We start from the raw sequence: 15024 nt of genomic DNA, 5'->3' as shown, positions 1-15024 counted from the left end.
TCCCAATTTTTCTCCTTTAGGATTCATGGGCTTGGTATATGAATCATGTCTTGAACATTTTTGACATTTATAACATCAATATGTTGAAGTTTGGATAACTTGGATTCAGCTCCCCTTTCGCTGGAGGTACAGCTTTGAGGAAGATGATGAAGTTTGATCACCCTTTAGACTTCAGCTGATATGACAGCTCTCTGGCACTGTTCACGTTAGGCAGAGGGTGGCAAAAAACTGATGGGATAGCCCATAGTTCATTCTCAAAAGCTTGGTTCTCTTGTTGAGGTCTCTAGTTGTTTTTTGGTTAGGGATGAACAAGGGCTGGTTGCCCTCTCTCAAGCCTCTTGTTGGGGACTTTTTTGGGCTAGAACTTTGCTCCATTTCAACACTTTTAGTTGGGTCACATGGCCTTTTCTTTGTTTGGGCTTGTTCCCTACTCCATGAGATTCTTGGTCCTACAAAATGAGCATTAATGACATGCTTTGCCATGTGTATTTTACTCCTCATGGGCTTTAGTTGTTAGTAGAAATAAAATGAATTCATGAGTTTTAATAAATATTTATGATAGATTTTGGGTATTAATTTCTATAGGCTTTAAATAACAACTTGTATAATTTCTCATAATTTTTGTTATGAATTACTTTATAAATGATATTTTCTTTGGGGCTTTTTTAAATAATGACTTCTAATATTTTTCTTGAGAATAATATTTACCATGAGTTTTAAATAAGTGTGGCAACAACCATTATAATGGAATAATATGATGTTCTCATGAATTTCTCTATAGATAATCATAATGGACATATAAGATGAATAATTACCACGAGTTTTGGTAATAAATATTATGAATGTTGTGATGTAAGATAGATAGTGAACACGAGTTTATAACATGAAATAAATAAATGTCATGGGTTTAATAATAACTTTCCATGGGCTTTTATAAGATGATTGCCAGGGGTTTTGAGAATAGATAATTCATAAATTTCATGAGCTTGTAATATTATAGTAATAGGTTTAAGAATCTAAAGTATTGTTCATTATTGGACTTTCAAGTAGAATAATTATGATATAGTATTTTGCCAAGTATTAATAATCTTGGGCTTTTGATAGAATAGTGCCAAGTAGTTAGCTTGGGCTTTTAATAGTGCCAATGAGAATTGAGTTTTGATGTTGTCCATGAGAATTGGGTTTTAAATATTGTTAGCGAGAACTGGGCTTTGATATTGCCAATGAGAATTGGGTTTTGATGTTGCCAATGAAAATTAGGCTTTGATATTGCTAATGAGAATTGGGCTTTGGATATTGCCATGAGTTTAAATCATAGGCTTTGATCATGGATTTGAATTCCATTGATAAAATTGTTTTGCCATGGGCTTAAATCATGGGTTTTTTCGAATATTGCCAAGCACAAGTATTCTTAGGCTTTAAATAAAATATGATGTGTGTATTGGGTTCATAGGACCGGTGTTGAGGACTCTTTTTTTGCCCCACGTGGCACTACTTCATTGGCAACCCATACCATATCAAAATATTATTGATTTTTTAGGTAAATCTCTATAAAGCCTAAACTAAGCTCATATCTCATTTAACTACATGGATTGGGCTCACATGGCTCACGTAATCCTTACTTCAAGAGGTGGATTCATGGTCCACATTTCCTCTTCATCAATTGGGATCATAACCCCATGACATCATCAACATCAACATATGGATCGGGTTTAAGTAATGAATCAAATCTCATGGCCTATATTACCTCTCTTACACTCATGGCAAGCGGCTTCTTCAACAAGGACCCATATTTACACAAAATGACAACAAAACTCGAGGTACGTCATCTCATCTTCAGTTTATGATCCAAGCTCATAAGTTACCTTGGGGAAACTTTGGGAGTTGTGGTTTGGAGGGCCAATAGGTATTTCAGTAAAGTTCCAGCGGTTGAAAATTGATAAAAGAAACATGTTGCTTGGTGTATCTTCTCCAACTCCTTAATCTCTGACGAGTCCGTGTGTAGCGGGTAACATATGGTAAGCATCCCTTATCACATAACACTTTAGATGATGAATTCTCCATTACACTTTTCCTAAAAACTTAATGTTTATCATGTGATAAATACTCAATATCCCCAGCCATCTAACTGCTGGGAAAATAACTGTTCATTCAATCCTTAGCTGTTGCTATATAAATTTAAAAACTTCATTATATTATTCTACATAAATCTTATTACTACTTTCAGCTAAAATCCAAATCAAACACATGGCCTAATCTGATTGACTATCTTTTATCTCCAACTACATACAAAATATTCATGATATATTTGATACCTAGCTGCTATCTGCTACAATCAGACCATATATTTCTCTGCTAGTTGCCAGAGCAGAACATTAAATACTCTTCTTGCTCACCAAGATTATGTCACAACACAATGAGGCCTTGAGTAAATTTCTAAAATTTCATTAACTTTCAACCAATCCTTTTATTGCTTACTAGAAATGTGTTGTAATGGAACATTGCACCAAAAACACAAACACCTAAAAAGAGAAACATTTTCAGTAGAACCCCAGCAGTGCATTCAGCACTTGACACCTAGCTGGAAGTGATATCATCAGTCATTTAATGCTGAAATCCCAGCTGCCAGCTGCTATACCCAAAATAGGAAGATACCCTTAAAAGAGATCTTACCATTTTCAGCCGAATTCATAAAATAAATGCTAAATGTCCTCTCCAGCAGTTTGAAATCACCCAACTGACCTCATTTGTTTCTGCCCAAAGCAAAAACTGTCTTATGACAGTTGTGACAGCTGTCTCATGATAGCTGTCACAGCTTTTTCTGACAGCTGGGACAGCTTTTTTAGAACAGATGTAACAGTTGATCCAGCAGCTTTAGCATTACTGATTTTCCACATTTGGCTAAAACCAAAACCAACTAATGTAACTATCTTTTTCTTGCCAAAATATCTTCATTTTCTGTTGCTCTTTCCCCAACAGCTCTTACCCAAAACAATTAGAATATCTTAAAGCTAAATATACCATTTTTGCCTAAATCTTAAGATAGATTTTTTGAAGATTTATTTCTATTTGGGACAGATTTTAGCTGAGATTCTTTGCTAAAATATCCCCTTAAACTCAGTTAAATAGGACCCTTCATCAACACCTCAAGAAGGGGGACACTAAGGGAGAAGAACAACTCTTTCACAAACCTCTCTATGCTCTCTCCCTAAGCTTTTAATGAAGTTCCAAGATTTTAGTTTCCATAATGAGGCACTAAACTCTTCAGCCCTTACAGTGGCAGCTCTAGGAATTTTTCCTAGGATGTTCCTCAATAAGTATAAATTACACGATCTAATAAAAAGAAAATTTTATATATTGACAACAACAATCAAAAAACATGTAAATACATAAAATTTACAATTGTCTTTTACGATTTTTCATTTTTTGAAATCGTTGCATGATAGTCTCATTATCAATGCTATAAGCTATATCTTTTTCAATATACACAACCAAGCAATCATTCATCCACTGATCTCCCATTCGATTGCGTAGTTCATTCTTTATATATTTCATTGCTGAAAAACTTCTTTCTACTGTTGCAGTAGCAACAGGAAGGGTCAAAGCTAACTTCACAAGCAAATAAACTAATGGATAAGTCTCATGCTTCCTCGTACTCACTAACTTTTCAGCAAGTTCACTAACTCCTTGAAGCTCTAAAAACAAGTCATTGTTGCGCATATCAAAAATGAAATTCTGAAGTTGAGAGTCAAGTGTCAAGATATCTGTCCCAGGAAAATCATATGGATAGAACTTTGCTAGATGTATTAACTTTTCCTTATCAAAAGTCACAAATGAATTACTTGGATTCAAGCAAGCCATACAAATTAGCAAATCAGTATTCACCTCTGAAAAACGATTGTTTAGCTCTTGAAGTTGCATATCTATGACTGTGTAGAATAGCTCAACACGATAATGATGTAAATTTGTATTTTGTTGGGTGTTGCGTCGCGGCCTCCCACTAACTACAAATATTTCATCCATGTTTAAGATATGAATTTCATGTGTGGCACAAAATGAAGACACTTCAGTCAATAAAGATGTCCATTCATCATCTCTCATCACTTGCAATCGTTGCTTAGACACTTTAACAAGATTCATAGCATTTACTATATCTTGATTTTTTTTTTTTTTGCAATGCTATTGACAACTCATTTGTGATCCCTAAAATGTTTTTCATCAAGTGTAGAGCAAAAACAAATTTAAAAGATAGAATTGACCTCATAATAGATCGAGCTTCAACTTTTTGGTTAGAGAGTCCATCTTCTTCAATAATCTCAAGTACATCAGCAACAGCAGAGAACATTAAAATCAAGTTGAGAATAGTCCCATAATATGATCTCCAACGTGTATCACCAGGACGTTTAAGATTTGTCTCTTAATTCAAACCTTGTCCACTTCTTCGTACACCATTCTCTAAATCTTCTTTAATTTTGGCAAATTGAGCATCTCGAAGAGCATCTCGTCTCTTATAAGAGCCTCCAACAACAGTTACTAAATTACTAACCACATAGAAAAAATCAGCAATGTTAATGTGATTTTTAGCAACGGCAATAAGTGTCAATTGAAGTTGATGAGCAAAACAATGGACATAAAATGCTGACTTATTCTCTTTCAAAATTAAAGTTTTGAGACTATTGATATCACCTTGCATATTACTAGCTCCGTCATAACCTTGCCTATGTAGTCTCGATAAACTCAAATTATGTTTACAAAGTAAACCTTCAATAGCACATTTGAGTAACAAAGCGGTGGTACTTGCTACATGTACAATACCAAGGAACCGCTCTATAATAATTCCTTGTTTGTTCACATAACGAAGAACGAGTGCCATTTGTTCTTTCACTGAGATATCACATGACTCATCAACTAATATTGAAAAGAACCCATTGCCAAGATCCTCGATGATGGCTTTGGATGTTTCATGTGCAATTGCATTCACCATGTCTTTTTGAATATCAGGATGGGTAAGCTTGCAATTTTTTCAAGTATTTTGTATCACTTCATTGATAGATTCATTGTGATCCCCCAAAAATTGTAGAAGCTCAAGGAAATTTCCTTTATCACTTGAACCTTGAGATTCATCATGACCACGAAAAGCTAATCCTCAGAATAAAAGGAATCTTACGCAATCAACTATTGTATTTAATTGAATCTGATATTCAGCTTTATCTTGATTTGATTGCTTAACCAAGACACTTTGAATGTGTTGCTTTTCCTTCTGTAAATCTTCACTCTTCTTGACAGCTTGGTTATGAGTACTATTAACTCCTCCAACATGGGAATCTAACTTCCCAAGCTGATTCCAAAGTCTGAATCCCTTCGTTACAAAAGTGTCACCTCGTCCTTGCTTACCAACATCTTTCCCAAATAGGTAGCAATAAAAACAAAATACTGCATCTTTGGCTATACTATATTCCAACCAATTTCTAGTTTCATACCATTCGACTTTAAATCGACGGGGCTTTCTAGAAAAATATGATCCCGAGTAATCATGAGGAGGTCGACAAGGGCCTTTTCCTAAATAATGTCTTCTTATTTCATCATGATTATTAGGATGATAAGATGATATCTTTTGTCGTAGCCCAGGATCTAAAGGAAGATTTTCTAAGTTAAAGTTAACACGACTTCGCTTAGAAGATGGAGATGAATCTTGCACAGGAGATGAATCTTGCACAAGAGATGAATCTTGGGTACGTGGTTTTTTTTATCAAGTATTTGTCCATAATTCTAGCAAAAGAATAAACAATAAATTATAAGTTTATTTGAAATATCAATAAATTATTAATTATTATTGTTTAGTTGTTTCATTAATTTGTTTGTCTTTTATAAATTATAATTTGTTATATTATTGTTTCATTAATTATAAGATTATTAATTGTTGTTTAGCCTAACATAATTTAATTTTTTTTGTCTTTTATAATGTATTGATTAATTAAATTATTAACGCTAAAAGACAATCAAAAAATTTCACAATCACAATTTTACAAATCACAATAACGCTAAAAGACAATTAATGTCTTTGAGTTGAGTCCAATACCAATACACACCAACAGTCCAACACGGCAACACCAACACCAACACATTACAATTTACACACAACCAACGGATAAGATTCAATCATAAGATAAAGCCAAAAGCAAAATGCCAAATTCAAAAAGTAAAAAAAAAAAAAAAAGTTAAAGTGTTAAACTGAGTGCTTGTTTCTTTAAAAAAAAAAAAAACAAAGCTGAGTGCTTCAGCCAGCCAATCACGGATCACCAGTTCAACAATAAGACAAACAATGAGACAAAGTCATAAATTTAATAATGACTAAAGAGAGAGAGAGAGTCATAAATAAAGGCACACACCACACAGTTATTCATTATTTCATCTTCATTCATTCCTATGTTCATTTCAGATTTGAGAGAGTATAGAGAGAGTGAGAGACCGAGAGAGAGTCAGAGAGAGAAATACTTGGGCGACGGCGATGGCGATGTGCGACGGCGATGGCGACGATGAGCGCTGCGACTGGGACGATGCGGAGTTGCGGACCGATCTCCGTCTCCGATGCGACGAGGGCGACGAGTCCGATCTCCGATGAGCAACTGGAGCTGGACCGATCTGGCGATCTCCGATGTCCGATGAGCGACTAGAACCGTGGATCGATCTAACTTCGAAGGGGAGCGCCGTTGCTCTGTTTTTCCTTTTTAGGTTTGCTTAGCTTTACTGATTTTTTTAATTTTTTTGAGAAAAGTTTTAGTGATGATGTATTGAACTCTGATAACTGATTTGAGGTTTCTGATGGGTCTGTATCTTTTTTTTTTTTTTTGGTTGAGAAACTGTGGGTTTGCCTCTGTCATCTGTTGGGCTTGCCGTGGGCAGTGGGTTTGATGTGATCCCGTCCGATGTTTTGCTCTTACAATTTTTTTTTTCTCTGTTACAATTTTTTTTTTTTTTGGCTTGAAAGTAGAACAAATATATATATATATATATATATATATATATATATATATATATATTTTTTTTTTTTTAATGTGAGGGTGTTCCTAATTTTAATTGAGGGTGTTCCTATTTTATATTTTAAGGGTAAAAAAAAAAAATTGTATATATAAATTTCAAGTTAGGGTGTTCCTGGGAACACCCTGACCATAACGTGGCGCCGCTACTGAGCCCTTAGCTTATAAATGCCCTTCATAAGCCTTCATATACCCTCTAGTAGAAAATCCTAGCAGCTTTGCTAAACATACTACACCACTATTACCCCTCTTATACTCATTCTCTCACTCTCCATATTCAGAAAATACACATATCTTACTGCTTTTATTTCCAAATACCTAAACACATCTCTATACTTTTCTTTTACAAAATTTTTCCTCTTGGAAAGCAATCTCTACAACTTCAACGGTTATAATCTCATATTTTTACTATTTTTAACTACCATATCTCTCATGTTTCCATAGACCATACATATTACAAATGCTACATCTCACAAAACACTCATATCTCTAAATATCTCTTTCCTCACTTCTCTTACACAATCTTATACACATTTACTATACCATTACATATAACACACTACAACTCTTCTAAACTCCACTCTCATACTCTCTTACTTTGAAGTTCTACTGTTTTGCTGCTCATAAACACATATCAATACTCTTCTCTATCTCTCTTATAAAAGTCTTTCTCATGGAAGACATAAACTTTTAATGTTAAAGCACTTCTCCTAGAAGGCACCAAGATCTTATATCAAAGCCCTTCTCATGGAAAGTACAAATCCACCTTACATAAAGCCCTTCTCTTAGAAGGCACAAATACTTCATACAGAAGCCCTTCTCATGGAAGGTAACACTATTCATAACTTCACAACAGCTAAAAGAGCATTGTCAAGGGGAAAACTCATTTAAGTGCATAATAAGAGGGGCAAGCTTAAGCAGCCCCTACACACAAATAGGCATACTCTCTCTCCCTCTAGTTACACCCATTTTCCCCCCTCAATCTTGAAGTTATCATGACAAACTGCCTCCTTACTGTTGGGGTCACTCTGCTGGGATATTATCAACTCACAAAAAGTGTACAACTGGGTTACAAACCATACAAAAATAAGTGACTTTGCTTTCATATCTTTAAATATACAGCATTGAGTATATGCTTACTTCTCATTTAAATACATATTACTTTATTCCAACTATTATTACAACTATTAATCAAGGCTTAAACTCATTTAAATGCATGATAAGAGGGGCAAGCTTAATTAGCCTCTACCGCTAGCATTTTGCTGGACTCCTATCAGCTCACTGATGCTACACAGCTAGGCTACAAACTATACGAAGATAAGTGACTTTGCTTTCATATCTTTAAATTTACACCATTTAGTACATAATTACTTTACTTCTAAATAAATACTACTTTATTTCAACTACTATTACAACTACTAATCAAATCTATTATATCAAACACATATTACATATTTATTCAACCATTATCACGATTCTTAGACTTTGGCTTTGATGGTTTTGTAGGCTTAAAAGTACACCAGTAGCCGTTGGACCACGTGACCCAATGTCGAGTTCCGGGACGCAACTCCCCAAACGAACCTGGGTCTAGCAAGGTCACATTTCCAAAAGACCACACGTGGCCGAGCAACCAAAAATGGCCCCCGAACAGCCGGTTTTGGGCTTAGCTAATTAATGATAATAAAATTGGATAAAATATGAGTTTTTGGGTTCTTTGTGATAGTTTATATCATGACCCAATTTAGATAATAAGATATGAAATATTTGTGATTAATGGAATAATAGAGTAAAAATATTTGGGAAAACCCAATAACTTGTTAGTGGTATAAATAGGTGGTACTCAAATAGAATTTAGGTGTAAAAAAAAGTACCCTAACACATATTTAATTAGTCATGTGACTTTTTTAAATTATACATGCAAATGATATGTACATTCCATGCAGAAGATAATTTTTTATTTTGTTAAAAAAGGACATTAGATTAAATGAAAACTAAATGTCTAGGATATATAACACACCAAGTATCGAAAAAGAATATTGTGTAGTGGGTATATATAGTGCCGTTTTTGCTTGAGGGTGGACCTCACAAGCATGAGATCCATCTCTATATGAAAGGGGTGTTAGTGCGTTACGTACAATGATTACATCATATACCTGTTGGGTTCCAAATAATATTATCACAAATATTAGCAATTCAAAATAGTAATCACACACAAAAACACAAATATTTACGTGGAAAACCCTTTCTCTTTGAAGGGAAAAATTCCGAACAATTTCACTATTATTAAATCAATTACAATACTTCTTGTGTATGCCTCATGGCTAAAAAAAAAAAAAAACTCTCTTATTTTTCTTTACTCTCACACACAAAAATTATATTTCTCAAAAGCGGCAATCCTATTTTCTCTATTCTTCAATATATATTGTTTTTATATATTACCCAACCGACTTACACTCCTAGTAGCACATGAATCCTAATTCACTTGAATTTGGAGACTACACTACTATCTGCTAGCCACGAAATAAAAATACAAGCCCATATGTGGGCTTTTACTTTGTGGCTAGATCACGTGCTTTATGCACCCAACAATCTTCCCCTTCAGCCCACCGATGGGAGGAGATCTTCATTCTATCTCTTTAATTCAATTCTGTGTCAATCAAACCAACACAAGGCTTGACCTTCTTCATTTTCTTCACCAATACTGAGAGCACCTCATCAATGTCAATCTCTTTCATTCTCAAATAATTAATCTCATCTTGGATTTCTTTAATCCAACCCCTTGTCTCCCCCTCATCAGAAGCCCAATTATTCTTGAAGATGTTCTCCAGTAGTCTTTTTCTCGTGAGGTTCAACAATCTCTAGTGGAGGATATTGCTCCCCCTGCTCAAGACCTCTAGGATCTTGCACTTCATCATCGTCCCATGTAGCCTTAGCATCTTCATATTCTTCATTAGCTACCACTTCCTCTTTTGAAGCACTATTAAGCAATGAGAATTTCACTCTCTTGGTTTCAACACCATTAATCCCAACACTCATCTTTGGAGTCTTCTCAAAATTTTTAATCTCATTGAACTTTTTCTTACAGGTCTTCATATAAGTCTTGTACAAACCGCAACATGCATGTCCTCTTGTAACAACCAATGACCCCTTAGTAAGTTTTCATCTTCCATTACCAAGGTAGTTACAATAACATGCTTGATCCATAGCCATGTAGAAAATACATTTATCCTTAAATCTGGAACATGTCGCACATCCTTCAACATCATAGTGCTATCAATATTGGTTTCAATGCACACATCACCAATTCCCACAATTTTTGAGTAACTAGAATTACCCATCTTCATTGTACCAAAGTCTTCTGCTTTGTACTTTGTAAAAACCTCTTCATAGGGATAATATGGTGGGGGACTGTAGAATCAACAACCCACTCAACATTATTATTAGAAACATGCTCACATTTTTGCTCTTCAATAGAAAGCACCACAACATCCTCAGCAATCATAGCAGCTGTTGTATTTTTCTCACTATCATTCTTTTCATATTTTCTTTTATTTCTTCCTTATTCCAATGCTAACAATCTCTTCTTAAGTGACCATTTTTCCCACAGTGGAAGCATTCTCTAGTTTCCTTGAACTGAGATTTATCTCCTAATTGTGACCTACCATTGAATTTTTGATTATTAGGTCCTCTTCTTCTACCTTTGCTCTTGTTCTCCGTGAAAAAAGCTTGATCTTGTGCATTGTTTATATTCGCATTCTCTCCTGCAAACCTCTTCACTTAAAAATAAAATATTGAATATTATCATATTTGAGTTTGCTTTTCCCTGCAGAATTACTTACCGCCATTCTCATGGCTTCCCAGCTGTTTGGTTAAAAAGCCAAAAGAATCAATGCACGAACCTTATTATCAAATTTAATTTCCACCGTGGATAATTGATTTGTGATTGTATTGAACTCATTCAGATGCTATGCTATAGGAGTGCCTTCTGCCTTCTTCAGATTAAATAACTTCTTCATCAGATACACCTTGTTGTTAGCTGGTAACTTTTCATACATGTTAGACAAAGCCTTCATCAAATCCACTGTGGTATTTTCTTTCACAACATTGTGCACAATTGATCTTGACACAGTTAATTGAATAACTTCCAATACTTGTCTATCAAGAAGGTTCTAGTCTTCATCCTTCATAGTTTCAGGTTTCGTCCTTAAAAGAAGGAGATACAATTTCTTCTCATAGAGATAATCTTCAATCTGCATCCTTCAGTACCCGAAGTCTGTTCCATCAAACTTCTTAATTCCTGAAGCCTTGCCTTCTTCTCCGGCCATCGCTTCCACTCTAACCTGGCTCTGATATTACTTGTTGGGTCCCAAATAATATTATCATAAATATTAGCAATCCAAAATAGCAATCACACACAAGAACACAAATATTTATGTGGAACTTTCTCTTTGAAGGGAAAAACTACGGAACAAATTCTGAATAATTTTACTATTATTAAATCAATTACAATAATTCTTGTGTATGCCTTACGGCTAAAGAAAAAAAAAATCTCTCTTATTTTTTTTTGCTATCACACACACAAATTATCTTTCTCAAAGGCCGCAATCCTATTTTCTCTATTCTTCAATATGCGGCACACCCAAAAGCTTAATATATATTGTTTTTATATATTACCCAACCGACTTACACTCCTAGTGGCACATGAGTCCTAATTCACTTGAATTTGGAGACTACACTACTACTTGCTAGCCATGGAATAAAAATACAACCCCATATGTGGGCTTTTACTTCGTGGGCTGGACCATGTGCTTTATGTACCCAACAATACCTCCCCAAGCACGAGCCAAAAGTTGAGATCATTTTACTAGAATTGTCCCACATATTTTTGTTAAAATACAATTTAGTCCCTCAAATTTTTCATGAGTTGTTAATTTGGCCTGTACAACTTTTTCATCTACATTGGAACCATGCAATGGATCAAAAGCAGAGATCATCTAATTGGGATTGTCTCTCCTGGCAGCCGGTGTGGATTATTTTTGCAGAGTTTTGTTTTGTTGTATTAATCATTCTATTGTTTTTTATAATTTGTTTAGTCTTCCAAAAGGCTTTTACTATTAGCATCATATCTATAATGGTTTTGTCCGCGGATTATAATGTTGCAAAGAATGGAAATTAGTATCTTTTATAATTTGGAAAAAGTTTGGCTAAGTTCAATATTGTGATGTTTAAACTTTTTTTTTTTTTAAAGATAAATTCAATAGTTACAATAGGAGAGGAGAGTTTAAAAGTGTCGTGTAGCACAAATTATCTACACTATAATATAATTATGGAATACTTTAAGAATTTATTGAGACTTCTACATTACAGAGTTGGATTTGGAGTGCCATGATATGCTGATTGTTACTCCCCGCTTATGCTTAAGATTCCTCTGCTACGATAAATATAAATTTGTACCTTTTTTGAAATGGTTTTTTAGACACAAAATTTAACTCAATTTGTACTAGGGCTCAATTTGTTTTCTTAATTTATATATTGATTTCTAGATAATTTTATATTAAGTAATTTAGTGGACCATTTAGGCAATATTTGGTTAGTGAGAAAATGTAAAAGGAATTTAAAAAAGAAGAAGGAGGTTTAGATTGTACCAGTGACATCTCCCAAACATTACTGTGGAAGCAATGCTCTTATGTATATGTGCAATCAGTGCTGGCCCGGCTTAGGCAACTTAGGCCGAGGCCTAAGGCCCCCACCAATTTTTTTTTTTTTAATCTTTTAGAAAAAAGGCCCATCCCATTGTAAAAGGCCCAAATTGTATAAAAAATACCGAGGCTATAGTATAATTTATAAGCTATACAAAACCCAGTATAAATCTTCCGGGAAAAGCAAGGAAGTACTAGAATCCATGAGCTATTTTAAAAAAAATAAAAGAAAATAAGTGTTAACTAATGTACCGCATTGTAGAATTCAATACTAGATTGGAATTCCTGATTAAGTAACTAAGAGGAATTAAGATTATAAATTAAGGAGTTGGTAAGATTGATTACCAATTGATACCCAACAACAACTATCTTAGTCATGTATGTATGTAAGGTTAAGATGGAAAGACTGAAAAACAGTTTGCCATAGAAATCAAATGCATTATTAGAAGAAAAAGATAACACTAAAAGAAGAGAGTCAAAATTGATACGGTATTCACATGTTGATCAAGCCTGATCCTATAGAAATGAGAAGAATTGTTATTCCTTAATTTTTTTTTTTCAGAAATCATAACTTCTAATCAAAGTGGGAATTGTTTTTTTGATAATTAATTCAATAGTTACAATGAGAGTGATAAATTTGAACTCTGGATGTTTTGAAAACACTAAAAAATGTCAACCAATTGATTTATAAAGCTCTTGGCAAAATGACAATTTTCTTCTCAAAGCTTGCATTGCATCTCAAAATTTTGTCAAATATCATAAACTTCTAATATTCCTAGGCATTCAAGTAAGCAATTTAATGCAAAGAAAAAAGACCAGGAAAACAGTGGGGGGGGGGGGGGGGGGGTTTAGTACATTGATAACTTGCATGTAATAATGTTATGATCTTATGCCCATCTTAGGCCAAAGTTATAAATCCTTAAGAGCACAGCCCAACCAATCCATGCAAGTAATAAAATAATGAAATTAATTTTATTCAAACTTGGAGCATGTAAATTATGGGCAAACAGGTAGAAACTTTATTATATAATTTATAAAATATAACATCATAATTTATAACATTCATCACCAATAGACACAGTTATATGTGGAGACTGAGAATGACTTACAATATATAATTGAGGATATTGGGTATCTTTTATTTATTTATTTATTTTAGGGAAAATTATATTTTACTACTCTAAACTATAGCTCGTGTTACACTTTGCACTTTAAACTTTTCGAATGCACTTTTTGTACCCTAAATTATGACCCTTATTACACTTTGTACTTCGACGTTAAGTTTGCTTTTAACTTAGATGGAAAAATATGACACAATGTGAAAAGACCTAATTGTCCCTCTTCTCAATACTTTAAAAACAAAAGATAAATTACACTTTACAACCTTAAACTATACTTCTTATTACACTTTGTATCCTAAACTTTGAATTTTCATCCAAGTTAACAGCAAACTTAATGGTAGGGTGCAAAGTGTAACAAAGGTCATAGTTTAGGGTGCAAAATGTATATTCGAAAAGCTTATGGTGCAAATTGTAACACAAGGTATAGTTTAGGGTGATAAAATGTAATTTTTCTATTATTTTAAGACTGAGGATGGTTTTTCTAAAAGCACGATAACATAAATGAGCACCACTGCACTTCTTTGGTAAGTTGGTACCTCCCCCAATAAAAAATGTTTGGGGTATTAGGGGTATAGATTCCGGCTGTGGGTACCGTAACTAGTAATACTATTTCTAACCTTTATTTAAACTAAAAAAACCCACAAATGAGTTTATAAAAAAAAGTTTTAAAATTAAGCTTTTGCTAAAGGCTTTTTGGAGGGCCTTAATGTTCTTTTGATAAAACGAGCACAAAGCCGAATAGACGCTAATTAAGGGAGCTTTTGGCATATAAGAACTTTAGTAGTAGTATTTTTGTGTTGTAGAGTTTAACTGAAAATGACTTTAGAGTTTTAAGTATTTGGCGAATTATATTAAGTGGTGCTATAAAAAACAGAAAATGAAAACAGAATATACCATGTTCTGTAACCTATAGGTCTTTATTGTAGAAGAGACCTTGGCTACAAATGTTAATCAATAGTACATTAAACACATAAGTTAATTTATGAAGAAAATTTACTCTCTTGATACAAGAGGGGAAAAAAAAAACTTAGTGCTGCAGCTGAATTAACCAACTAGGGAGCTACAAATTATTTGCACCAATGTTGCATAACATAAACTTTGCAAACTATGATAGCAACCTTCATGATAAGTCATCAGCCTACCTGCGGTGAAAGAAGATAAATTTCA

At 33.9% G+C, this 15024-nt stretch overlaps 1 protein-coding gene and 1 pseudogene across 1 annotated transcript; both read right to left on the bottom strand.

Moving 5' to 3' along the window:
- Positions 1 to 2774: 2774 nt before the first annotated feature.
- Positions 2775 to 4023, bottom strand: LOC142616786 (uncharacterized). The gene is made up of 2 exons (XM_075789568.1): positions 3665 to 4023; positions 2775 to 2901 (listed from the first exon to the last, which is right to left on the bottom strand). The coding sequence occupies exons 1-2, from the start codon at positions 4021 to 4023 to the stop codon at positions 2775 to 2777; spliced, it is 486 nt and encodes a 161-aa protein (XP_075645683.1).
- Positions 4024 to 4417: 394 nt separating this feature from the next.
- On the bottom strand, positions 4418 to 9772 carry LOC142616785 (uncharacterized; annotated as a pseudogene).
- Positions 9773 to 15024: the final 5252 nt, after the last annotated feature.

This window comes from Castanea sativa, chromosome 11 (assembly GCF_040712315.1).
Source record: "Castanea sativa cultivar Marrone di Chiusa Pesio chromosome 11, ASM4071231v1".
NCBI lineage: Eukaryota > Viridiplantae > Streptophyta > Magnoliopsida > Fagales > Fagaceae > Castanea > Castanea sativa.
This window is presented reverse-complemented; position numbering and strand designations above follow the sequence as displayed.